This window comes from Neospora caninum, chromosome VI (genome assembly GCF_000208865.1).
Source record: "Neospora caninum Liverpool complete genome, chromosome VI".
In the NCBI taxonomy this organism is placed as follows: domain Eukaryota; phylum Apicomplexa; class Conoidasida; order Eucoccidiorida; family Sarcocystidae; genus Neospora; species Neospora caninum.
The window spans coordinates 245,942-272,824 of NC_018392.1; the positions used below are offsets into that span (position 1 = coordinate 245,942).

The 26,883-nt window shown below is 55.2% G+C and overlaps 3 protein-coding genes across 3 annotated transcripts; 2 read left to right on the top strand and 1 right to left on the bottom strand.

Moving 5' to 3' along the window:
• Positions 1-1,621: 1,621 nt before the first annotated feature.
• On the bottom strand, positions 1,622-2,197 carry NCLIV_015720 (hypothetical protein; the record flags this gene model as incomplete). Its single annotated transcript, XM_003881764.1, has 1 exon — positions 1,622-2,197. The coding sequence occupies one exon, from the start codon at positions 2,195-2,197 to the stop codon at positions 1,622-1,624; it is 576 nt and encodes a 191-aa protein (XP_003881813.1).
• Positions 2,198-6,534: 4,337 nt separating this feature from the next.
• NCLIV_015730 (conserved hypothetical protein) lies at positions 6,535-8,293 on the top strand (the record flags this gene model as incomplete). Its single annotated transcript, XM_003881765.1, has 2 exons — positions 6,535-7,643; positions 8,137-8,293. The coding sequence occupies 2 exons, from the start codon at positions 6,535-6,537 to the stop codon at positions 8,291-8,293; spliced, it is 1,266 nt and encodes a 421-aa protein (XP_003881814.1).
• Positions 8,294-12,071: 3,778 nt separating this feature from the next.
• On the top strand, positions 12,072-26,832 carry NCLIV_015740 (conserved hypothetical protein; the record flags this gene model as incomplete). Its single annotated transcript, XM_003881766.1, has 12 exons — positions 12,072-13,891; positions 14,246-14,385; positions 15,020-15,106; positions 15,801-16,162; positions 16,780-16,917; positions 17,580-17,690; positions 18,244-19,074; positions 19,521-19,713; positions 20,136-21,307; positions 21,640-21,720; positions 22,101-22,802; positions 23,206-26,832. The coding sequence occupies 12 exons, from the start codon at positions 12,072-12,074 to the stop codon at positions 26,830-26,832; spliced, it is 9,264 nt and encodes a 3,087-aa protein (XP_003881815.1).
• Between the last annotated feature and the right edge of the window lie 51 nt (positions 26,833-26,883).

A 26,883-nucleotide genomic window follows, 5' to 3' on the forward strand; every position in this document is an offset into this window, starting at 1 on the left:
AACAGGCCTGTGTGGGCAGAGATGCTTTTTTCTCGAGAAGAACCGCAACACCGAAGAACGTGCAGATGAGCATTTTCAAGCGTGTGCGATCGGTGAAGAAATCGTCTTCGGTGTCGGTTGGTCGCATAGCTTAGCCGAAAGCAAAGGCTTGTATTTCACACTAAGTACAGAAACCACCTTATTATACGTATCTGAAGGTTCTTCCCGCAGAAAGCAAGTTGCGAGCTTCCCACAGGGAACTGATTCCCGAATGGAGAACGCGACAAGAAAAGCGTCAGTGACTGTATAACAAAAATAAAAGGGAATGGAGAAAAATTCCACCAACAGACCGGCTGTCAGGTACCTCCTCTGCCCTAGGATGCTCCGGCCAGTCGGACGAGATCCTGAACGGGGTACAGATAAAGCACATCGAAGTGCAAGAGGCCACCTCTGTACCGACATCAGATTGCAAGCACAAAGGAGTCCGCACTTTTTGTGATCTATGTGTACTAGACCGGCTAACAGCATCAACTGCATGGACAGCGAGGAATCTTGCAGAAGCGATAAAGACGGGCCCGTTCCACACTTGGGGTTGCTACGCTCAAAAAGGCGTAGATTTCGACATTTTGCTGTTTCCGAGTGAAGTGCCTTTTGGGAGCGTAATTGTCGATTTTCATACTCCGCAGCATGACCAGCAGTAATATTTACACCAAGTTACGCCAGTCAGCATCCTTTTGGTAGAAAACCGCTCGACCTGAGGATGATCCCCGAGAGTTTTTATACCCGCAGTCAAGGATCGGATGACGAGAAAAGTTCGGTGGAGACAGGCACAGAAAATTGGATCCTATATAGATATGCGCAGCTACTACCAAGAGATGTGTCGTGGATACAATTCTTCTGGTTCCCTATCATTCATGGCTAACACTCGGTCCCATATACCGGCAAGCGGTAAATAAGAGGTAAAAGAACACGAGGAAAATGCCAAATCCAGAGAAAAAGGGCTATGATCTACACGCCGAAGCATCAGGCTGTTGCCTCGTGATCCAGACGCTTCTCGTGACACGATCTGCGCTAATGCACGATTGTTCCTTGTGGAAACGCCGCCGCTCTTTGGCAGGTGTTTTGTGACAGTCAAAGCTAGCGATCACCATCACGAGAAGAAGAAAGTGAAATCCAAGCAATTTAACCTAAGCAATAGATTAAGCAGAGGAAAGGGTGCGAGTTGTGTAGTCGCCTGAGAACCGGAAGCGAAGGCAGGATGCAGCATCTGAATACCTTGTGTGACGTGTGGCCAGCCCACGGGAAAGTCGCGCGGCGGATTATAAAAAAAATGCTCTCTGGGCAGAAGTTCCCGTGGAAGTTGTGGTGGTACTGATCAGATTCTTGGTGGCGAGCCTTGTGGAACAGGGAAGCCGGAGAATCGGAGGCATTCGCGGAAGAACGCCGATGGCACAGGTTTAAAGGAGGAAAAAGTGAGGTTTTGCCCCTTCAAAAAACAGTGTATGCAGAAGAGTGACATGATGAGGCGGCTGGCCACCCATCAGAGAACTGATGCACAAACAAAAGACAAGGGTTGTTGCTTCATTGAGAAAAGCCGCTTAAAATCGAGCGGACACGGTAACAAAAGGGTCACATGAACAGTTTAGGCAAACTGGAGAAGAGACGCCAGAGCGGCGGTGACAGCGCCGGCGGCCATCACGGGACGGACAGCCGAGGACATCACGTGGAAGTTCACCGTGCACTTCTGTTCTTCCTCCTCCAGGCGGGCAGCCGCACCAGGTGTACCCGCAGGTGCGGCACTGGAGCAGATGACATGGAGGTCGTGCTCTTCAGGCGGCAAGACGGGAATTGTGAAGTTGAAAACGCCGACCTTTGTATCTCCACTAGCTCTGGACTTAGCAGGGTTCAGAGCGGTCACATTGACGAAAGTTGCCCCGGGGAGAATGTCGGAAAGAGTGGCAAGCGACTCGTGCTCAGCATACATTTGCGGGGCTTTAGGGTCGTACGCTGGCTTCAAACTCTTATGGGTGACCTCTTTGCACTGGAAGACGAAAGACTGACCAGGCTCCGTAAAGTTGAAGGAGAGCGGGTCTTTCTCGCAAGTGGGGATGTTGTCTCCTTGTCTCGCAAAGGCGGCTTGGGTGCTCTTGCCTCGCAGGGCGGAGGCCTGCTGGGCGGAGAGGGCGAGGGCGCCGAGGGTGACGAGGGAGAACTTCATCTTGGGGAAACTGCGGAGAAAGGACATCACACGCAATGACTTGGCGGATGGAATGGGATAGTTAAAGCGCAGTTTTAAAAAGAGGGACAAAAATGGGGAGGAAATATCGCCTCGTGCAGATTGCGCACCCGGGGGAGCGAGTCGGTGGTGGACGCGTCGTCTACGGGTGCCGACGAATGGTGTATCAGGTACGCGAGTCGCCGCAGCGTGGTACAAAAAAACAGCATAACTGCGGCGGAAAAGATCAGCTGGACAGAGTGAGATCTGTGCAGCATTCTCTTCTAAGGTACTACGTGCACAAGCGGCTTGGGGCCTCCCCGGAGCGCCTCCTCATGGTGTGTCCGACCGCCGCAGAAACAGGGTCGAGGGGGAGGATGCATCCGCATCGAGCGACGCGGGGTATCAAAGAGGAAGATGTCTAATGCAAGTCGTGGAATCAACGGCAATCCAGTGGAAAAGAGCAGGCCCTTGCTTCCGAAGCACACCAGCAGCCGTCACGCTTTCTCCATTGGTGCGACCGGATGCGAACGTGTGACGGGGAGCGGTGGGGACTTGCGTCCCGGACCCGCCACAACGTTTTTCCAGTCAGAGCCTGTCTGGAACTTACAGATTGAGGAGGGAAAATGCTGGGCAGAAATCCGCGGAGAGGCGCAGGGAAACAAATCGGTTGGACAATCGAAAGAGATTCAGGAGGAAAGGAGTAAAGGAAATGAAAAGCGAAAGAATGGTGTTGGGGACTCGGAAAACACCCCGGGATCCTCTCGGGACGCAGGAGAGCTAGCGTGGAGGGCGAAACTAGCCACGGCGCGGCGGGTTGCGCGCGAAGCGAGAGGGGGTCGAGACCCCGGCGGGATGTTAGAGCTCGACGACGATCCGGATGGGATTTGCTCCCCGATGTTCTCTTGCAGGGGGCTAGTTAGACGACTGACCGGACGCCAACCTGGCGAGTCCGATTTCCACCCGCGCCTGCTCGTCGCTTCCGGAGCGCCGTTCTCTGCCCGAATCTGGTTTGATGAAATCGATTGCCGAGCGAACGGCGCCCTGAGGGAGAATCTCGACACCCCGGACAACCCGAGCGTCTCGGCAGATTTCCGCCCATTGCTGACCCGCCCCATTTGCAGAAACCCGCGGAAGGGGGTCCAAATCAGCCAGCAAACACAGAACGGTAGACATCGGTATACATTGCCGGCAGCTTCTGAACGGGGGGCGGCACTGCGTGCCTCCTCCACTCTGTCTTTCGAGGAAGATCAGACCAAAACCTGCAAACAGAGGCCCGAGAATCTTTCTTTCTGTCTGGAAAAAAGGAGACACAAATCCCAGAGAGCTACCACGCGGTGCACACCGACCGTGCCGTGTCGGTCTGGAGTCTGGGGGTTGGGCGAGGTAGCTCTTGGTTCCTTTTCCACGCCTGGAAGCACGGAATGCGCACACACACCATAGAAGAGATAGAAAGGGAATTCTTCCTCCGAGAACCTCGAATCCAGACGCGACGGCGAAGCAACGAAACACACGGGGACGAGAGGTGAGAGAGCGAGTGTAGGCCGAGGCGACGATCCGTCCCTGTGTTGTGTCTTGGGCTGTTGAGGGCCCACCGGGCACTCGAATGGACCCGGAGCGTTGCCGTCATGAAAAGAGCAGAAAAGAGAGAGACTGCATCAGATCTAGAGATTACAGCAACGAAAACAGGGCGCTACCAGGCTCCCCTTCGCTCCGTTACACAAAAGGGAGAGTCCTGGCGACACGCGCCCGCCTCGCTACTCAGTTTTTTCAACTCACACTGGGCCATGTCCAGAGAACGGGGGATAAGATGTGAGAAGGGATTTCCGTTTTTGACTAGCACACCACCTTTGCTTTTTTATATCGTTTCTGCATTTTCTGGGTGACTTGTTTCCGGCACTTTGACCAAGTCGCGGTTTTTCCCCTTTTTACTCCCGGCTCCGCGTGCTGGAAAATTTCAGCTTCCCTGGTGTCTGGCGTGTGCCGTAGATGCAATTCTTCCCGCTCTTCGTCGTCGCCGTATCGTTCGTACGCCTTCCGTTATCTTCACGTTCTCTCTCTCCTTTTTGGGGATTTCCCCGCCCTCTTTGCATGCGTTCGCTCTGTCTCCCTCGTTTTCGCCGTCGACTTTGTCCGGAGATACAATCGCAGCGCGAGGACCGGGGGGAAGAAGCGGAGAGAGAGAAAAAGAAATGGAGGGCGAAGGATCGACGAAAACAGACAGAAAACAAAGGAAGTGGAAGAGAGAAATGTAGGACCGAGAGGTGAAGAAGACAAGGCGTTCGGTCCGGGAGACACGGAAAACAAGTGGAACGCCCGGTGGCACCCTCGTCCTCGCTGGCCGCATTCCTTGGACTTGAAAGATCGTCGTCGCGCTCGGATGCGATCAGAAAAGAGACAGAAATGTTGCCTCCTTTGCGCCTTTTAGAAACCTGGACCAAAAATCTCCAAAGCAAAGCTCGTTCTGCCCCGCCGTCTCCATGTCGCCCTCGTCGGGTTCCTGTCTCTCTCCCCTCTCGTCCCTCGCTTGCTTCGCTCCTCCTGTCCATTCCAGGCCAGAAATCGGCTGTACGTCCACCCAAACCACTTGTGCGAAAGGTGGCTTCGCCTTCCGGGTTTACTGCAGAAGGACCAGACCCGCGACAGTGTCGAGGTCTGCCTGGTCGCGTCTCTCGACGTCTCTCTGCCTCCTCCTCTTCATCGTTCTTCTCACGTCCATAAACGCCGAGGGGGTGTCCATCATCTGCGACGCCCTTGGTTCTCTGGGAAGTAGTGGCGTGCGCATGCTGTCCATAAATCCCTCCCGGTCTTCTCTTCTTTGGGCTCGAGGAGGGCCACCGTCTTCACTTGCAAACTGTCTCGTCGCTTCTTCGCCAGCTCCAGCTTTCCTCTCTCCCTCTCTCCCCACCCCGCTCCCTGCCTCGCCGGTGTCTGAGGGGAAAGACAAGCTTTCCACTAAGCCCGCACGGTGCCTTTTGACGTCTCCTGCCTCCTCTCCTCGGCGTCCATTTCCCTCAGGGGCGCTGGCGTCCTCTAGATCATCTTCTTTCGCTTCCTCTCTCTTTTTTTCTCCTCTCTTTTCTTCTTCTCTCGTTTCTTCTTCCCTCGTTTCTTCTTCTCTCTCTTGCTCTTCTCTCTCTTCCTCTGGTTGGGGACCAAGCCCCGCGTACAAGCCTCTTGGGGCCGCTGCGAGTCTCCGAGGCGCCTCTTCCTTCTCTTCCTTCGCTTCGGCTTGTGGGTTTCCACTCTTTCTTCTCGACACTCGAGACGACGAGAGCCAAACGCAGACCTGGGCTGTGCCCAAAAAGCGCGTTTCTCACTCTCGGACGCGCACGCGAAGAAGCGTCTGGATGAAGCGGAAGCCCAAGAAACAGTACACGGTGAGACCGGAGCTCATGTGAGCAAAAAAAGATCGGTGCTCAGCCCTTTTGGCGTCACACCGGCGCCTGTGGAAAACTCGGACAAGCGTGACGGGAATCGCTGTGACAGCAAACGGCAACGTTGTTTCCCTTTTTTTGCTTTGCCTCGTAGAGGGAAGGTACACGAACGGAGCGCTCGAGTGAGAATGACAGTGAAGCAGCTGCGATCCGCCCAGAGAGTGGAAAACGGCTCCTGAACCAGGAGCGACTCGACACGGGGTCTTCTGCCGTTTACACAGAGAAGAAGTTGCATGCATACGAGGAAAATCTCGCTCTGCGAGACATCTAGCAGATGGCGAGATGTGTTTTTCTGTGTTTTGTGGTCGGCTCTGCGCAGTATAGCTCAATTGACACTCTGGAGGCGCTGCAACAGACTGAGGGGACTTTGACCGCGGGGAGAACGCTGCACGCCAACTGGCTGTCTCTGCCGGGCGGGGTGTATCTACACCGGCTGAAGTACTCTGTTCGCGGGAGCGGCCGTCTTCCAGGCACCAGGAGCCGCAGAACCGAAAATCTGGACTTCCAGGACGATTTCGAACACGCGACGGAGCCGGCCGTATAGAGAGGGCCGGCGAGAGAGAAGGCAGAAGCGGGAGAAGGGAACGAGAGGAGAGACTGCGATGCGGGAAAAAGAAGAAAGCGAAAGAGACACGCCTTCAGCGTATATCCTTGGTTGACTCCCTCGTTTTAATCTGTTCTCGGAAGTAGAAACTAGCAAGCCGATTTCCAGGGAGACGAAAGTGAAGACGCCACAAACGCGAGAGAGACAGCGAAGAAGCAGAGGCGTCTGAAAGCTGTTCTGTCTTTTACCAACCCTGTTCGCTCTTCTTCGTCTCCCTAGAGCCACTGTCGTCAGGGTGTCTTCTCTCGCTTCTTTCCTGCTTTTCTTCCCGTCTTTTTTCTGTTCTTCCCACCGTCACGATGCTCGCCTCGTCTTCGGAAGAGAGACCGTCTGTCTCTCGCGCCTCTTCCTTCTCGTCCAGCGCGCCGTTTTCGCTGTCGGCTGCGGACCGGCGACTGCTGCTGCTGTCCCCGGCGACGGTGATCTCGCAGCGAACGCCGAGTCATCTTTCTCGTCCGGAAATCGTCGAGTTTTTCTCGCGTTTCGGGAGTTTGTGTGGACCTGGAGACGGCCTCGCGTTCCCCAGTGATCGGCGAGACAAGCGGCTGCTGATTCGGTTCCAGCGTCTCCAGGACGCCGTGCGGTGCCTGAAGGCTCAGGGCGTGTCTCTCGAGCGTCGCGGCGACGAAGAGCACGACGGCGAGGCGAAGACGAGCGAGAGAAGAATCGACGATTCCGGCGCGCTCTCTTCTCTCGCAGCAGGCGCCTCGTGGGGCCAGCCTCTGCAGCTCAGCCGCGAAGACAAAATCAAGCTCTCTGCGCTGCGCGGCAACGCGCGCGCCATGCAGCTGCTGCACAAAGAGGGAACGCTGAAGCGGCTTCGAGAGAGGGAGAAGAACAAGGAGACACCTGGGCAGCCTGGCGACAGCCAGCAGCCAGGCGCCCGCCCCCAGCTCTTTCCGGAAGAAGCCGAGGGTCTTCCCAGCGGAGACAGAGAGCGGGAGAGACACCCGGCACATCGAGTCTCGGACGACGCAGGCCCAGAAGACCGCGAAGAGCGAGATTGGTTCTTCACTTCCCGGTCTGCCGCCGCGGAGCGAAGCACCCAGAGAGAGGAGGCGGCAGGGAGACAGCGTCCGGCGTCCGGCGCGGACCCGGCGACCAGCCAGAGAGAAGGGAGACCGAACGACAGTCCCCTCATAGACCTGCTTTCTGGGGCCTTGATCGCAGACCAGCTGAAACAGACCGAGAGCGGAAGAGCGGGATGGCTCGGGGCGGACCTGCGGCGACCGGCGCTCGGCGAGGCAGGGGTCCCTTTCGCTTTCCACGAAAGAGCGTTTGGCTGGGCGGACGAGCCGAGCCGCGGGACCGAGCAAACCCTGAGGGGAGGCGACGGCGAAGACGGATTTGAGGAAGCAGACGAAGACGCGAAAGCTGCGAGACGCGCGGCCGAAACGGCCTTCATACGGTGAGAGGAGACACGCAGACAACCTGGAAGGGGCGGGAAGGTCCACGGGCGCCACAGAGGGGAAGCGAAACAGTTCATTCCTCTCTCGAGCGCGAGGAGAGACACGTGAAAAAAAGAGAATTACCACTTCCTTGCGGTTCCATCGCAACTGCTCGTTCGCGACTTAAGACTGGGACTGGGTTCCTATCGGCGGCTCCTGAGCGTTTCCGAGTTCTATGGGTTTTCATCCTTAGATGTCCTACATTAACCTGCCTTGACACCGTCGTTTAGTCGTCGTGTGTTTCTGTGCTTCGATCTCCAACTTTTCCTTCCAGCCTTGAGAAGAGAACCCAGAGCGTTTGTTGTCTCGCTACCGTGCGTGGGTTTCTCTTTGCCGTGTTTTCGCATCGTTGTTTTGTCGCGGTGTCCGAAAAAAGACGTAGCTGACTTCCTCGGCGCTGAGCCGGACGCACGTGTTTTAGGTGTGCCTAGACGTGGATGTTTCTCTTGTCAGGCGAAGAGCAGAGGCGACGCACAGCTGGATGATTTCCTCCCTGGCCGGCTTCGTGTTCAATCCTGAGAACCCTTACGACAACTTCCTCATTCCTGCTCTTCCCCGACCCGCTCCGGCCGTCTCGTGTCAGACGCCCCCGGCCGTCCCGCCCATGTAACTTTCTGTTCCCGCTTCTTCGTTTCGCGTTGTCGGCCCTGTCTAGATGGAAAGCGCTGTAGGTGGTTCCTGTCTCCGAGTGTGTGTGAAACTGTCTCCTCTGCGTGGGGCTCATCGGTAGGGCTTCTTCCTGTTCTTCTCTTTTTGTTATGGCTGCAAACACAGTTTCCTCGCTCTCTCGGGATTCCCCCAGAGAGCCGGTCCGCAGGTCCGAAGGACCATACAGTTTCAAGAAAAAACCAAAGTTCGCGCGAAACACAACTTCTCTCACCGTTCGAACCGTCCTCATATCCTCTGAAGATATCATTTACATGGAAACCAGCCCACTTACATACAGATATATGTAACTAAACACGCATATTCCGATGTCTTGAGAATTTTTTATGCGGGATTTGCTTGCTGGAGCAAGCTGTGTTGGCCGCAGTCACTTAAATTGCAGAAGATATCTACGGCCATTCAACAAATTCATCGAGAGGCGAGAACCAACCACGAGTCAAGTCCAGATCGCATCGTGTCCAGCGTCTTTTCATATCCATATATATATATATATATATGGATATGTGTGCTTGTAGGCAAAGGCATGAGTATGCTGGAATCTGCGAAAAAAGGGATGGCAGTCTGGGCCATGTGATGCACGTTTTGTAGGAGAAAAAAAAACCAGCATAAATCGATAAACCTCTTGCAGTGTCGTCACTCTGCCCTCCAGACAGAAAAACCTAAACCCTAATTTCTGTGCGTATTCGTACATGTGGGAGCAAAAAAGGTTAGCTACTACTTTGCCACTTTGGCCACATGACTACTGTGGGTAGCAGGAGAGATGTATTGTCAAATACTTCTTCGGCAATGCTCTTGTCGTGGCAACCCGCCACACATCCACACGTACATTCATAAATACATACGTGTATATATTTACATGCATCTGGATATGCACATGTGTGCGTATATATAGATATATATATGCGTTGATATGCATACATATAAATATAGATGCAGCGGTAATGAGACATTTGCTATTGGCCAACTTGTTTGCTTGTAAAAGGATGTTTCTGTCTAGGCATCACCTACTCGCAACATCCCTTGCTTAATTATCTGAATCTTTGCTTCCCTTCTCTTCAAAATCCAAGGCAGACACAGTCAGCCTGCGAGTTGCCATCTTTCTGTGGACACTTGAGAAGAAAAAGCGGAGCAGTTTTCTCTTCCCGAGAGCCTGTCGCATTTGTTAAGAACTCGTACCCAAGACCGGGGCTGGAGAGCATGAAGGAGAGAAGAAAGGCGAGAAGAGAAAAAGGACCAGAAGCCGAGAGGAAAACTAACGGAGAGAGTCGCTAGCATCAACGGCGAAGACCGACTCCTACAAAAACTCGAACAACTCACGCACACAGGGTGGTTTTAGTTCCGGTCGGAACGTCGCAGGAGGCGGCAAGAACGATATTTTAAGCGGTTACTGCCAATGCCTGGAAAAAAGAACTACACGCAGCCTTATTTTGGACCGCTACACAACTACACAAAGGGAGACAGGGGCAATCTCCTTCACTCTGTGCTTCGATATTTGTCTTTATCCATGCGCTGCGTCACGTGAGGCCTCTCCAAGAGGAATGGAGCAGTGAAGGGAAAGTAGGAGAAAAAATAACCAGGCACATGGCGAGAGAAACCCGATGAGGTCTTTCCATCTCGCGTGTATGCTAAAAAGTTGGGAGGTAAAGTGCGCTTCTTTGCTGCACCACAACGCCACACAGGTTGTTCTTCCTGTCCTTTCTTCTCTCTCCGATTGTCCCTCTCTAATCTGCCCTACCAGTCGATGTGTCTCTATATTTTCTTTGTTTTCTATCTCTCTACCATCCCCTCTATGTGTGTAAGCCAGCACCAATCTGCGAGAGTCTCGCCGTGGCTCTGCTTGTTTGTCTCCGTCGATTTCTGTCTTTTGCCTGTCTAAACCTCTTTCTTCCTTTCTCCCTACTTTTGTCGTCGACGTCATCCTTCTCTCTGCTTTTGGTAGTTCACCTTGGCCCGGTGACTACCGTTCCACTGGCTCGTCGGCTTTCTCCGGCATTTCACTCCGATTCTCGCCTCTCTTTTTCTCTCGCTAGGTGTCTCTCTTCGTCTCTCTCGTTCTGTCTCGTTCTCTCTACGCAGTTCATTGTTCTCTGTTTCACTTCTGTCTCCTCTCCTCTTTTGATCTCACTGTTTTTTCTCAGGCGTCTTTGGATGGAGACGCCGCACAGTCCCTCTTCTCTGCCTGTCTGTGGGGAAACAAACGCGCTAGCAAGGCCGGTTTTCGGAGATTTTCAGGAGAAAATGCAGCGGCGAAGAACACCCGACTCCGCAAAGTGGTTCTGTTGTGGCGGCAGAAAACAGGCAAAAAGAGGAACGTACATGGAGAACTAGCATTTTTGCCTTCTTCGATTTTTCTCCTCTTTAAAAAACCTCTAAAGTCTGCCTTTCTTCATTGTTCTGCCTCTTTCCTCTCAGGAGCGTGCTGCGGGTCTCGCGCGCGTGTGTATGCCGTCGAGCAACGAGAACGCAGCAAGGAGAGAGACAAGATGAGCAGTCACACGGCGCAGATGCCATTGAGAAACCGAAGCACACTGCCAAAAAGTGTCTCTCTTCTCTTTTTTCACTTCCCCTTTGCCTCTCCTTCCCCTTTCCTCTCCCTTTCCTCTCCCTCTCCTCTTTTGTCCTCGCTGCGGCGAGACGACGAGAGTCACCGCGAGAACCTCAGGGAGACAGGGAGAAAAGGACGGAGAACGTTCAAAGTGTGTCGAGTAAGGACACATAGCCCAAAAAAGAAAGAATTACTCATTTCCGGCAGGGAAGGGACGTATGGGGGGAAGGAGACAGGTCGACAGAAGACGCGGATAGCTCCCACCTCAGCCAGAGAGAGCGAACGAGGCGGCCGACGAAAAGACGCGAGAAGGATGGAGAGTTCCACAGATGCAGAGAGGCGCCATGGCGATGCCGGTGTGTAGGCCGAACCTGTCTCGCGTTTTGTCGCGTCTGGTATTTCCTCTTACTTTCTACACGAGTCAATGTCGCTTTCGGAGAAACACAGAGGAAAGGAGGTTGACGAAATTATTTCCTTTCTGGTTCTTCTTCTTCGTGGTGTGCCACGCTGGATTTCCAGTTCACGCGTGCATGCTCTGCCGACTTGGCCCCCATCGAGACATCTCCTGGGACGCCTGCAGTTTCGTTTCTGATTTCGGTTGTTCGCTCTTATTTCCTGATTTCTAGTGTCCTTCCTTCCCTCTCTCGCAATCTGACCTTCTCCCTTGTTTCGTCTCTCCTCCCTGCGGCCTCTCTCGCTCCCCTGTCGTCCACGGCCCGTTTTTTTTCTCCTCTCTCCCGCCTCGTTCTGCTGTGTCTCGCTCTGATTCGCGATTTGTTTCACGTTCTTCTTCTGCCTTTCCTTTCTCCCTTTTATCTCCTCGTTTCTCCTCAACATTCCACGCTCAGGCGCCTTCGAGCCTCTCTTATATCTCTGTTTTCTCCCTTTCCGTTTTTCTTCGTTTCTCCAGGCTCTTGACTCCTCTGTCGTGCCGGCGCAAATGGAACACTCTGACAGATAACGAGCACGAGGACCTAAACTACGGAATCTAGGATAGAGATGCATCCCATCGCTAGAACCCTAGATGGGCCTTTTTGAAGACTTCTCTCCCTCCTAGTTGGCCGTTTCCTTCCTCCTGTTCATCTTCATTGTCTCCTTGTTTCCCTCTTCCGCCCCGTCGTTCCTGTTGTCGTCACCTCCTTTTTCTCCTGTTTCTCCTTTTCTCTTCTTCCCCAAGATGGCGGGGAACCCGAGGCAGTCGCTGGCGAATGTCCTGCACGATCGGGCGGGGCAGCGCTCTCGCCGGAGTAGCGACAACGAAACGGTTTTAGATTCGTCCTTTTTCCTCTTCCCTCCCTCACCTCTCACTGGATCTACAGACAGCGCACAGGGTCGGTCGCTTCCTCCTTCTCTCCCGGCTTCCCCCAATATCTCTGCTTCGCTTCCCCGCTTCTCTCCTTCCCTTCCTTCATCTCTTCCTCCCCCCGTTTCTTCTTCTCTGTCTTCTCTGTCTTCTTCTCCGACGCTGCCGAGTGCTTCCTTTGTGGCTTCTGCAGGCCGCGGTTCGTGCGGCGAGAAGAAGCAAGGGAGTGACGAAGGCGAGAAAGATGCCTGCAACTTGAACTGCGCAGGAAGCGCGAAGCGGGGGTCTCTGGCGAGTGCGAGGTCGCCGGGGACTGTCTCCTCCCTTCAAGAGAGCGACGGGCCTTCGAGCATGGAGAAGCACGCAGACGGCGCAGGCGCGCCATCTTTTTCCGAGTCGCGAGGGCGGCGAGCGACGGAACACGGCTCCTCGAAAGCAGGGGAGACAGCTCTGTCTTTCCCAGACCCGCCCAGCTCGCCAGGGGCGCGATTCACAGTTTCGCGTGCGTCTTCGCCTTCGCTGGCGTCTCGCAGTCGGTCACCAGACACCCAGTTGCCTGCCCCGCGACAGTCTCTTCCTTGTTCAGCCTCTGCCTGTGGGGCTCGGGCCGCCGTCAACGACTCGCGGCTCTTTTCTTCTTCTGCTCACTCGGCGTCTTCGCCCCCTCTGTCTCCGCCTGGCGACCCAAACGGGACGCCGCTTTTGCGTCCAGCTACTGCAGATGCGCCCTTGTCGACTTCTCTCCTTTCTCTCCCCACTTCGTTCTCCTCTTCGCTCGGCCCCGCGATGGGTCTCTCCCGCGCCCGTGCAGTCTCGGTGCATCCTTCGTTCCCGGCTTTCTCTCCACCTGCGTCGGCGGTCGACAGACCCCGAGGCGCCGCCCCGCCGCCGTTCTCGCCTCCGAACGCCGCGTCGGACATCCTCTCGCCGCCTCCCGACCTCGTGCTGTCTCCGGCGTGTGAGCCTGTCCCGTCTCTCGCCAAGACGGGAGAACGCCCTGCGTCCTTTCTCCTCTCCCCGCCCATGGTCGCGGAGAAGAGGACCGCGCGGCGCGGCTCCGTTCCCTTCTCGCCGCCCAGTGGATGCTCAGAAGTCCTCTCGCCGCCGCCCGACCTCCTGTCGCCATGCAGTCCCCTCCCGCCTCTGCTGAAGGAGAGCGAGAGGCCGGGCGGTCGCCTCGGCGGCCAGGCCGAGAGGACAGCGAGCGCCCGAGGGCTCTTTGAGGCGCCGCAGAACTTCGCACAGGGCCGTCCGGAGAAACCCGCGCAGTCCTTCTTCTTCCCGCCGCCGCCTTCGCCCTTTGGCGGCAACGCCTCGGTGCTGAGACTCGGCGCCTGGCTGGCAGAGCGGCCAGGCCTGGACGACGAACGCTTCACGCCGCTCCTCGAGAGCTTTCTGCTCCACTTTGACTTCCTCGCTGCAGGGAAAGAGTCCAGGCGGATTCAACAGGACCAGCAGATCCAGCGAGATCTGCGCCTCGGCGAAGACGAAGAAGGCGAAGTCTCCTTCTTCCGCCCGGTGGGGAAACACGAGGAGAAGAGCGAGGCGCGCACCGGCAAGCGAGACGAAGACCAACGAAGGGGAAAAGACCAACTCGAAGAATTCGAAACCACGCTCCTTGACATCCTCGGCCTCCGCGGCGGAAACGGAGTCCACACCTCCGTCGACATCCTCGTCGGACAACTCCGAGAAAAGTAACTCCACTCACACGCAGCGCCAAGCTACACATACGTACCAGTATATGTAAATGCAGATATACACATATATATATATGCACATGTGGAGAGGCACGCGTGTCCAATACGTACCTGATTCGGCTATCCAGCTTGTGTCTCTGTCGTCACGGGTACTCACGTAGATATATATATATATATATATATATGCAGGCGCATGCGTGCGGGGCACATCTATGTAGAGATAGATCTACGCATGCATGTGTGCATACGTGTGTATGTGTCTTTATAGGGTTAGCATGATGTACACGTGTGAAGGTGTTTGCGTCCATATTGCATGCGCTTGTATCTTTTTATGGGATGTTTTTTCTGCAGACCTCACCGCCACAAAGCAACGGGAGAGGAGGGCGAGCCCGCGGGAGGCACGACAGGGGGAATACGAATCGGCGAGAAGTTTTTCTTCGCCGACAAAGTTGCTCTCAAGTCTCGTCTCCGGCAAATCCTGCAAGCGTGTGGTGAGAGCACAAGAAAAACCAGAGAGAGAGAACAGAACAGAGAGAAGAGCTAGAAGAACACTCGAGAAGAGCGAGAAGAACACTCAAGAAGACAGAAGAACGGTGGATCCGCGTGACCTTCTATTGCTTGATTTCAGTCGTTTTTTCCAGACCCTTTTGCCAATCTGTTCCTTCGGGACGCCGCCGCTTTCTCACCTGCGAATGCTTCTTCATCCGCATGGCGCCAATGCTCATCTCCACGTTTTCTGCGCATTCTTAGCTTCCTCCTTTCCCAGGCGTATCCTCTCTGCTTTCTCTTTGCCATTCTCCCGAGTTCACTGGGTCAGGTTGTGTCGCTCTCTGCGGTTTCACTGACCGTTCGCCCGCGCAGCGCCTCTGGCCTTCGATCTTTGCGGCCTGCGTGGACTGTCTCCTGCTAGCGCCTGCTGCGTTCCTTCGCCGGACTGCATTCCGAGTGTCTCCTCTCGCCCGGGGTGTCTCCTCTCGCCCGCTGTGTCTCTTTTTGGAAGGGGAGGCGCGACTTGGCTTCCGTTTGCGTCCCGTGTCTGCGTAGCTGTGCATTGCAAGAGGTGCGTGTATTTCTCGTGGTGCATGCGAGAAACTCCCGGAACGCTCGGCTGGTTGGGGTTTGCAGACGACGAGGAAGAATTGCGCGGAGACGACTTCGAGCTAGTGAAGGGCGTCCTCGAGTTCCACCCGAAGGCGAAGCGCAAGATGCAGAGTAGGCGCTTTGCGGAGAAGCGAGAAAAGACGGAGAGTCGAAAAAGCGAGAAGTCAGGAACGAAAAAGGAATGGCCGTGAAGAGCGAGGGGAGAGAGACGGAGGAGAAACGCGACACCCGAGAGAGGGGTGAAACGCGTCTAGAGGAGAAATGCGGGGGCATGTTTCTGCCGTTCGTCCGAGAGAAAGGCGAGGCAGGAGAGAAAAAAAAGAGGCGGAAAAAGGACGAAGATGTATGTTCGAGATTGTGAGGGACAGGGGAGATGAAGAACGGCCTTTTCTGTTTATGCGGGCTCGACTCTGCCGTCTTCCCTTTGTGAAAAGAGACTCGGGGGGGTACTCGGGTCAGAGACACCACCGACGAGAGACGGAGATCGTGGTTCGAGAAAAGACATTTTCTTCGTCCGATTCTCGGGAATGTCCACACGACCCTGCTGAGGGAGGGCGCTGGGATATCCGTTTCGTTCTTCCTTCTCTTGTCCGTTTCTTCCGAGACGCTTTCGCTGCTTGCTTTGGCCTCTCTTTGCTGCTCTGAGTCTTCGGCTTTCTGTGCCGGTTCCTGGTGGAAACCGCGCAGCTCGGTCGCCTGCCACGCCTCGTTTCTGTTGCCTTCCCGAGTTCCGGTCGCTTGGTTTTCTCTGCTGGCTCTCTGTATGTTTCCCTGCTCTGCTTCTCCCTCCTCCGTGTTTTTTCAGACCTCTCCGGGCTCTTCGTCTCTACACACCCAAATCCGAAATTCCGCGCAACGCGATGCTTCTTCATCAGGCGAACGATTCACCCTTCCTCTTCCGTTTCCTCTGTCCCGGGGGCTGTCACCCCAGAGGGTCCATCGAGCTCGGACAAGAAGGCGGGAGAGCGGCTGGGCGACTCGCCTGCCGAAGATCAGAAGACGGGCGAGAGCGAAGGAGGGATGGCGGGGGAAGATGACCCGAGCAAAACAGAGGACCACACGGAGGTCCAAGAGGAATGCGAGGATTTCAGCTACGTGCGATGCGTGGATAATATGCTGGAAGATGATTCGCAGGCTGACCGCCTCATATGCCACATTCTGAAACAGGTGAAGACAGAGCGACGTGAAGGCGTATCCATATAGAGAACAGGATTTTCAATTGCACCGAAACGTGTACATCAAAATGGATATTTGGGCTGGACCGTGCGCGTTAGGATATCTGCATCCCTCTCCGGCAACTGGGGCATAAAGAATGTAATTAAACGTGTCCTATATATATATATATATGGATATGTAGACACCAGGAGACAGAACTAGACATGAGAGGTTCAAAGATAGATATATGCATATATATATACATATATATTTATATGGATATGTAATCTGTTGCGTTTCTGTTTCAATTTCTGTTCTTTGAAGGCATTTCCACATTCCTGCTTGAGTTCGTTTCCTGAGATTCTCAGACACAATCGTTCTGTGTGTGTTGTCTTGCCGTCGCTCCTACATCCGTGCAACCGTGTAGTTCGACACAAAAACCTATACATCCACATATATATAAATACATACATATGTATATATATGTATATATATGTATATATATGTATATATATGTATATATATGTACATAAGTGCACCTATTTATCCGGGTGTGCATGGTGGACGTACCGTCTAGATGTATCGAAAGGTTGAAGCGCCGACGCCGATGAGGATTTTGGTGTTTTCAGCTCGCCGAGGCGTTCCCGGGGTCTGTGGCGCATCTGCACGAGGCGCTTCGCCGCAATTTTCCGCCTCTGCGTTTCTCCGTCGACGCTCTCGTCGCCTACGCGAAAAACCTGTTGTGGATTTCCCAGCATGTTCCGCAGGTGCGGTCCTCGGGCGCGTCTCCGCAGATAAGCTCGGCTGCTCGGCCCTCCACGGGTTTTCGATTCCTGTCGAAACCAGGACGCCAGACGCGTTCCAGTGACAAGTTGAGAACTCTTGGAGGGGCTACGTGGGAGTGACACAGCGAGCGCGTTCTCCCTGTTTTTGAACTGAACATTTCCCGCGCACGCGCGCGCAGGGGTTGCTGCCTGTCGTTTGGAATGCCGTGCATGCATCCGTCTCGCTTTTCTCGTGACTGTCGCCAAGAAGCAAACATACCCCTGAGCGAATCCGGTCCGGCCTGTCCCCCCTGCCGTGTGTCCACGAAACTCACAAGCACCAAAGTCCAAATGCGGGTGTCAATCTACACACATATTTCCGAGTGTGTAGATATTGGCATAGATAGATTTATCGATGTAGAGAGATCTAGATAATGCCTACACACAGAGATACAGAGGTAGGCGTACGTATAGGTCTGCGTTGATGCTGATAGAGGTAGATAGGAATAGAGATAGAGATGCAGGTAAATGCTCATGGGCACGGACTTCTCTTCTTTCAGCCGCAGATTTTTTGCATGCCTTGGTGCTGCTGCAGTTCAGGATGTCTTTTCCCGCTTTTTTTTAACTCTTTCTTCCCCGACTGCGCGTGTCTGGCGTTTCGACAGATTCGAGCGTTGCTGTGGAAGCTGTTGGTGAGCAAAATGACAAGCATCGACGTGGAAATCAAACTGGCAGACCCCAACTCCATCGACCTCGAACAAATGCAGGTTTGGAAGGTGAGGACGCACGCGCAATCTGCAAACCGCGTCTTCTTGCCTCTCGCGCGAGACAGAAGGAGACGCACATATTTATAGATTTGCGTATATATGCTCACACGCATTGGCGTGATCTTGCGTCTGCATGCGTATTCTTATCGGAAAAAGAGACGGCTTTTCTCATGGTCCGAGCCACCGTCGACTGTGCATGCAGATGCATTTGAAGAGACTCCCGTGTACAGTTAAGGGTGTCTTCACGGGTGGGCTCTTGCATGGAGAGAAGTTTGGCACGGACCCGATTTCCGAGCCGGAGTGGGAAGAAGGGAGCATCGCCGCCCTCTTCTTCCCTCCGAGTTTATTACTGAATGCCACCGTACACCTTCATGCAAGCATCACTGTGCATAGATGTACATCTCCAAATATATATATATATATATATATATATATGAATGTCTATGTTTCTGTATGTGTATGAGTGTAAATATGTGTCTATATCTCTTACGGGTATCTTTTTGGCGTGTGGGTTTCCGTGTGAGATTTTCTCTGGGTTTGCGTCGCTCTCTGTTGTTTTCAGCGCGAGCAGCTGGCTCTTCTTGCGCGTCAACTGGAGAAGGGGGCGGTTGCCCCGAGTGTCGTTCAGAGCATTCTGGGCGAGCCCCAGTGGTTTTGTTTGATGTACGAGAAGGTTCGGAGCGAGGAAGACATCGACATTATGGCGGCGAAGCTGGACGGCCTCATGCGCGTCTCCTTCTCGTTTCTCCAGTGCTTCATTCCTCAGCTGTCTGGGAAGCCGGCGCCTCCGGGGGCGTATCGAGAGGACGACGACCACGAGAGTGTGGCGTCGCCCTCTTCCCGCTCGTCCGTCGCGGATTACTCGCCCTGTGTCGATGACGAGCCGAAAGAGGAAAAGAGGCAAAAGGGACCGACCGAGAAGGACCGACGGGGCGCGCCCGAGAGGCGGAGCTTTAGCGAGGACCGCAAAGACGGCAGTCTCTCTCCCTTCACCCCTCAGACTGTGATGTCTCCCCTGGCGACGATGTCTCCTCGCGTGGCGCTTTCGGCCTTCCCGGCAGGGCGACACGCGCCGCTCGCCCCGAGAGACCCCCGGAGTCTCCTGTCTCCGGCCATGTCTCCGGCGCCGGCGTGGCCCCAGGACAGTCGGGCTCCGCCAGGGCTCCGCGAACGCAGTCGCGAGTCCCGGAGGGACAAGAAGCCTCTGACCGAAGCCGACGTCCTCGTCTACGAGTTGATGGATGTTTTCATCGAAGTCGTGCTCCCCGTCCACAAATGCAAATACGTGCAGTTCCTCGTCTTCTACCTCGCAAATCTGCGAGTCGAATGGGCCGGGCGCCTCATGTCGCTTCTCTTCCGCATGCTCTTCGACAGACAGCAACACATGCTGCTGGTAAAAACCAGCAGTCGCGCGCAAAAACCCCGAACAGAGACAAACACGCCACAGAAAACAACGTTCCTACGGGGCGCAAAGGGAAAAAGCGAGAAAGGTGTCCTGGCGGATCCTCTGCTTTGCCTGCTCTTTCTCTTCCTCTCCACTTTTCCTGCCTTCTTTTTTGTCTCCTTTCTCTCGGTCTCGTCCAGAGGGGACTCTCCCAGCTGAGCAAGATAAATACGCGAACTTGTTGTCCACGCAGGTGTCGATGGTTTTGAGCCGTACGCAGCACAGGTCGATACTCCGATGTGCGTGCATGGGAAGACGCCTGCCTTTGCCGATTTCTCTTTCTCCTTTCCTTTGTTCTTCCACAGACGGCCCTAAGTTGTGTCGCCTGCGCATTTGCTGTGACTCTCTTCCACCTGGGAGTCTGTGCCTGCTGTTCTGCGTGGCCGTCTTCTCAGAGACGCATTTCGGCGGTGTACATTTCCTCCTTTCTTTGTCGCGCTCTCCTCGTTCCCCCCCGCTTCGTCCGTCTTGCCCTCCACCACTTTCTCCAGCTGCTTCACCGCGGCTTCCTCATGACCGGCACGCCAAACGCAGCCAGGCAACAACAAAGACTCCTTGGCCTCCTCAGAGCCCAACACCAGACAGTCTGTAAGGCAACAAATCCCTCTGTATCGTGCGCCTTCAAACATATCCACTTATATAACTCGTTTCATACATACGCACACGTATATACGTATATATATGTATGTATATATATACATATATATGTATGTATATATATACATATATATGTATATATACATATATATGTATATATATATATATACTTCTAAAGGCAGATGTGTAGGTTAAGGGATATGTGGGTGCAGAGGCATGTTCTGAATATGTAATTGGGCGTGTAGACGGAAACCGACGGATCGGCAGATATAGCTGTGTCACTACTACAGGACTATAATCATCTGAATCGACTGAGAGGGATGAGTGGAGAGATATGCAGTGTACAGAAAGGTCTATGTACTACTGTTGATTCACGTGTTGGAATGCATGCGTGTGCCTCTTTTGTTTCCCAGATAACCCTGAGTCGCCGCTGGCGTTATTTTACACGGTCTGTCAGAGTTGCTGCTACATTTTGTGTTACCACTTGGACGCGCTCGCCAAGACGGCGCCTTCCCTGGCCTTTCTGAAGGAGCGGAACACGTCGGTGGCTGCGCTGCTGACTTCTCCGCTTCGCCCGCTGATGCACATCAAGCGCGGCATTGCGCGCGAGTTCGTGGCTGCATGCAGACGCGTGGGGACTCTGGACTCGAGCAGCGACTTCGAAAACGCGCTGAAAGAAGTACAGCTCCGAGACCCGCCGCCCCCGTCGTCCTCCGCCTACCTCTCTGGCCGTGTGTCGGGGGCAACCGGCGACGAGGAAGAAGAGAGAGACGAGAGAGAGCAGGAAAGGGAAGAAGAGAGAGAGCAGAACAGAGAAGAAGAGAGAGAAGAGAGAGATGGGAAGAGCATTTCGCGCGTGGATGCAGTGGCGTCAAACGATATTCTCAGCGATGTCTTGTGGCTCTTTGACCCTCTGGATGCGTTCTTCCCGTTCGATCGCTACTTGCTTCGCCACTCGGGGCGATTTATCGCGAACAAATATCGGGACTGGAGTGCCGTCGTGGCCTTTGTGATGCAACGCGAGGAGGAGAAGAAAAAACGCGCAGACGGCTTGGACAGCCGAGACGCAGAAGACGCAGGGGACATAAGCGAAGAGAGAGAGCAGAGGCGCGTCGGCCCCGTGAAGCTGTCGATTGAGGAGGAAAGAGACGAAGCAGGCGAGAGGAGGCGACCGTCCGGGGAGGCTGCGGCCGCGCAGAAGCGCGCAGAGCGGAGGGGGGGTGATGAAGGACAGAGGCCCGACGAGGCGAGTTTGCGCCTTCCAGAGGAAGAAAAAGAAGAGCTCGACAGCGCAGGAGTCATGAGGTTGACTGTGGAAGACAGCACGGACTCAGACGCGGAAAAAGAGACGGAAAAGCGAGGAGAGACAGAAGGCGCTTCCGGCCTCGCTGGGGAAGAAGACAAGGCGCGCGGCGGCGCAGCGGGCACGGAATCTGGCGAGGAAGACGGGGACGGCGGGGAAAAGGAAAACAGAGAAGAACAAGACGAGGGGAAGTCAACATCTCCATCACTGGTCGTGGAAAAATCGACGCTCCACACGCCACCGATTGTGACGCAACAGCCCCAACACAATTTGAGTCGCGAGGTTCGTCTGGCTCCAGGGTTTCAATGACACAGTTCTGCCTTGTTCTTGCTGTGCCTGTATCTTCTACCTCTCGGCTCTCGCCTTTCTCCTCCGGGATCCTTTTGTGGATTCTGTTGCGTTCTTCTGCCTTTGCTTCTCTCGAGCTGCGTTCCTCAGTTTCTTGCTCCTCGCGCCCGGCGTCTCTTTCTCTCTCCTCCCGTCTTGTTTCTGTCTGTTTCTCTCGTTTCGTTGACAGGCGTGTCTCTTCTTGTTTTTTTTCTGCGACTCTCTCTTCGGTGCGAATGTTCAAAGTCAGCCTCGGTCTCTTGGCAACTTTCCCCCGTTTTCTGCAGCTGGCCACCTCGGAAATGGGCGCCCTACAGCAACTCGTTCAGGATTCTCTCGGCTTCGCCAGCGCTAGCAGAGAACTGGAAGTGAGCGGCGTGCACGAGACATCTGTCTCCTCTACACCGGACGAAAAACGAGAAAGCAAAGCAGAGGCAAGGGACGGGAGAAACGAGAGAGAAGGTTTCCGGGTCCGCGTTCTGTTGTTCTGTATGTGAGCGCCGAGATCGCGTGCCGATTCAGTGTTTAGAACAGAGAACGACAGCCGACTGTACGTTTGTATGCTTTTTGCCTGGTCTGTATTGATTGGCTGCTCTTGGTCTATCGTCTTTCCCTTTACTTTGGTCGCTGCTGGCGCCGCGTCTTGTCCGTTTCTCGTCGGCCTTCTTCTGCGTTTTGTCGGGGTTTTTTTGCCTCTTTCTCACTTTTGGTTTTCGGCTCAATCTGCGCGGCGCGCGTGTGCCCTCAGGCGAAGGTGCGGCAGCGCACAGGCGGGAGCTCGGCGAGCGCAGCGGCGAAGCACAGAGAAGAAAGGAGACCGGCATCGGTAGATGCGCGAGCAAGGAAAGGACAAGGCGGCGAGGAAGAAACGGAGAGCGGGAAGGGAGAAGGCCGAGGGAGAGACGGAGGCGACGGTGTCTCTTCTGGGTCGCCAGAGCGCGACGCGACTGCAGAAGAGGAGATATATGAAGGCGGCGAGGGAGAACGGGAAATCGAAGAAGGAGAAGAGGAAGAAGCAGACGACGAAAGATGCATCGGGAACGAGAGCGACGAAGAGGGATGGGGAGTCGGCAACTGGGACAGTCTCTCTGCTCTCTTTTCAGACGAAGAACAAGAACTGGAAGAGAAAGACTTCCAAGAAGACGGAGACGACGAGAGTGAGAGTCGGGGTGGCCGAGCCTTGCCGGCTCTTTCTTCCCAGCGAGAGGACGAAACCATGGACGAAGCTGGCGACCGAGAGACCGCGACGCGGAGACAGCCTCGCAGCGGCCTTCAATCGCAGCCGTCTTTCGACGCTTCGGCGAACCTGTCCCTGCAAAGCTCAAAAAACGTCGGACCGTCCCTGCGGCGCTCCAGAAGCCGAGAAGCCAAGCGCGACTTCTCCTTCCTGGCGCCGAGTGTCGCCGCCAGCATCGCTGACCAACTGGAACTCGAGGTGGACGCCGTAGGGGTAAGACAACCCAAAGAGAAGAAGACAAAACGGACACGAATCGCGAAGGATACCCGGAGACACGAACTTTTGTTCTAGGCGGCAGTCAAGTACGCTTTTGCGGTGAATGGGAGGGGGCCAGCCCAGGGGGAGAACGCGAACGGGGGATTGAGGCGTGTGCGCGAGCGTTTTCTTTTTAAGGTTGGAGTCAGTTCGCGCTCAGTTGCTCTGCCGCGTGGGGAAACAGGTGAAAAGAAATTGGAAGGACTTGCATGCAAAAGAAGTAAGCGACTCTGGGGGTGTAGCTCGGCACACGAGAGAGACGGGAGCGGGAAAGGCTGTTTCTTTCTGTGATTCGAAAGTGTGGAAGCCCGGAGATCTGTACACGGCACGGAAGAGTGTCTTCGCGAGCGTTTGTTTTCAGGACGAAGCTCTTTCCCAGTCGAACCTCTGTTTGCTCCGTCACCAGTCGTGCCTCAGCAGGGCGTCGATGCTGGACATTTTCTTGTCTTCTCAAGCGTACCGGCCTGCACCTGCTTCGCCTGTGGTGTCTGCGACCGTGTCTCCGTTTTTGGGCCCGAGCCAGCCGCCTCTGACGGGATTCCCCCGGGAGAAACTGAAAGAGAGACAGCGGGATCCGCTCGCGTCGCCTCCGACGCTCGCGATTGCCGGGGAGCCCACAGAGCCTGCGCCGATGAACTTTGTGCTCACGCCGTCGGCTTCCTTTCTGCCGCCGTCTCTCGCGTTCTCCAGTCCGGGTTGGACGGGCGACGAGCTCGAAAGCGACGCGAACAGGGCTGTGGTGGGAGGCCGAGAAGAGACAAGGCAGCGACGAGCGAAGGGACGGGCCGAAGCGCGCGCCACAGGCTCCAACCCCTTTTTCCGCGGTTCGCCCTCCGCGTCTTCGTCTCTGGGAGTCATCCAGGAGAACGAGGGCGAGGCGGGGACAGACGACGCGAGCGGAGAGCAGAGCGGCGGCAGCGACAGAGAGAAGGCAGCGAGAGGACAAGGGAGGCGAAGAAGTGCTGACTCCCTCGACGAGGCCGTCAAACGGGAAGAAGAGAAAGAAGCCCGCGAAACCACGCGGCAAGATTCAGAGGTCCCGAGACCGCGCTTGAAGCGACGGCACACCGTCGATGCATTCTCGGGGTTCCCCTCTCGCCCGCTTCCCGAGGTTCTGAGCGCCGCTGCACGGACGAAATCGGACAACAGAGCGCCGGTTGAGCCGCGGGCGTCTCCTCTGAAGGCGCGGGCCTTGGAGCCGCAGCCGCCCAGAAGCTTGGGGCGTGGTCCAGGAGCCCCAGGCGAGGGAAGCGAGGGAGAGGCCGACCGCGGCGGAGACGCAGGCGACGAGGAGTGCCGGGAGCAGGAAGGAGGAAACGGGGAAGAAGAGGCGGAGACCAAAACGGGTGTTCGAGAAGAGGAGACCCATCCGGCGGCCAAAGCGGAGAAGCCCGAAGCGGCGCTAGGAGAGAAACGCGGAAAGAACGGCAAACGGAGAAAGAAGAAAAGGGGCGAGAAGGAAATCGCAGAGACAGGCTCGAAGCAGCGCACCCAAGACGCAGAGCGAGAGGAAGGCGAGGCGCCAGAAGGAGCAAGGCGGCAAGCGGGAGAGAAGGAGGGCAAGGCACCAAGAGCCCAGAGAAAGAAGAAGATTCCTTCGTCACCGGCGAGTGCAGTTGAAGAGAAACTCGGCGAGTCACGTCCCTCCATCACTATCCTTCCGTGTCCGAGCGAAACAGACATGGGTTCGTCTTCTTCGCCTTGTCCGTCTTCTCCGGTTTCCTCTTCGTCTTCCTCTTCGTCCCTGTCGTTGTCCCCGTCTGCTCTTTCTCCGTCTTCCCTCTTCGCCTCTTCGCGCCTCCCGACCCTTTGCGCGGCGGCTTCTGCGACAGGACCGAGAGAAGAGGGCGGACGCAAAGAAAAGGCAGTTGACGGCGAGTCGCCTCTCTCTCTGGGGTCCGAAGACCGGAGGGTGTCGCAGCTTGATCGCGTGCTGCACACTCTGCGCGAACGGGAAGAGCAGCTGAAGGCGCAGCAGGCGGAAGTTCAGCGCACGCAGGAGGCGCTGTTGAAGATGCTTCTCCACGAGAAGCAGAAACGCGAGGAGCGGAGAAAGAAGAAGGAGAGACGCAAACAAGAAGCCAAGACGGATGGCGACAGCGAGGCCGAGGCGACTGCGGACTTGAGGCGCCAGTCTGAAGAGCCGTGCGTCGCTGAGCGCGGCATGGACAAGGCGAAGAAGGCCGAAGAGAGGGAATCTTTTCTCTCAGGCGAGCAGCTGAAAACCTCGGATGAAAGGGCGGGGGACGCGGGGAAGAAAGAGACGAAGAGCGCGCAACGCGATCCAGATGGCCAAGTTCTTGCGACGTGCTCCTCGGATCTCTCGAAGCCAGGTGCGGCGGAACAAGGAGAGCGGAAGAAGCTGAAAACGAGAGAGAGGAGAGAGGGAGAAACGGTGGAAGAAGAGGGAGAAGCAGAAGAACGGAGACGCGGGAAAAAGGGAGACCTCGCGGGACAGAGAAAAGCAGAAGAGCAGGCAGTCGTCGGCCAGGAAGAGACGAAGAAGGAACGGAGAAGGAAGGGGAGTGGAGACGCTTTGTCACCGAAGAATGTGGAGGAAAACGCTCGGGGGGCGGAGGGTGGAAATGGAAGGGGTGTATCGCCAGAGACCAAACGGCGGCAGGAGAAGGAGGAGTTGAGGAGCGGGAGAAAAAAGTCCGAAGACAGGAAAGCGGAGACAGAAGCATGTCCTCCCGCAGAAATGCTGGAGCAAGGCGAGGCTCCAGCAGGTCGTGGTAGCCCTGTTGCGGTGGTTGGGCACGGAACAGAGAAGAAGAAGAAGAAAAAGAAGCCGAAATGCCACGAAGAGCAGATCGTTCCTGGAGCGGACACGGAGACAGCACCAGAAGAACCGACTGTAGATACACCCCTGGTGAAAGCCGAGACTCTTCCTGGAACGCCCTCTGACCCGCCGACACCAGAGACTATGACGGAGAAGAAGAAGAAGAGAAAGAAGAAAGAAAAGGTCGAGACGGCAGGGACTCCAGAGAGTGAAGACCCCGTCTCGATCATGAAGACAGAAGAGCTTCCCGTGGCCGTTGAAAGAACCACTTCGAAAGGGCCAGAAGAAGCCGCGGAGTCAGCGACAGGAGTCGGAGATCAGAAAGTGGAAAGAAAGAAGAAGCCAAAGGAGAAGAAGGAAGAAGGAAATGCTCCGTGCGGTGTGGAAATGGAACCTTCACTGGAGGCGGAGGACCTCAACGCCGACGGTGAACAAGACGACGCAGGAGAGACAGAGCCAGGCAGTACTGTCGCTGGTGAGGGGAAGAAGAAAAAGAAGAAGAAAAAGAAGAGAGAAGCACACGAAGATGAACAGGAAGAGGAAGGCGGAGCGAAAAAAGCGAAGCCAAAAAAACAACGCATGCAACCGGAAGAGATTGCCGCTGGACAGTTCGATGACAGGAGTGAAGAGAACAGGGAAGGGAAACCGTCAACTAAGAAGGAAGCGAAAGAAGGGAAGAATAAAGAAGAGCGAAAACAGCAGGAGAGAAAAGGCGCCGAGATTTGTGACGGAGGGAACACAGCTGCCTCAAAAGGCATCCAGGAGGAGCGAGGCAAGACGACACACGATGAGAAGGAAAGCAGAGAAGAGCAAAACCAGCAAGTGGACTTCATTGGAGCGCCTCTGCGGGGTAAGGGCGAGAGTGGGAAGGAGAAGAAAAAGAAGAAAAAAGACCGAAGAGCTGCGGAGGCAGACGAGGAAGCGATGACGACGCAAGAACTCGCTGCAGAAGAAGTGAAATCCGAGCCACCGGCGTTAGAAACATGCCCGGTCTTTGAGGAGGGGGATACACCGCGTGAGAGAGAGAAAAAGAAGAGTAAAAAGAAGAGGAAAAGACAGGAAAGAGAGACACTCTACGAAGACGATGCAACCTCTGTGGCCGTGGACGAGAAGTCTGCCGAGACCACCGGTCCTGGAGAGGGCAGCGAAGAGAAAGAGAAGGTGAAGCAGCAGAAAAAGAAAAGAAGGCACGAATCGAATGCGTGAAATGCTTTCCCCCCACCCCCCCCCCCCCTCCACAGGGGGGACAATCCAGCA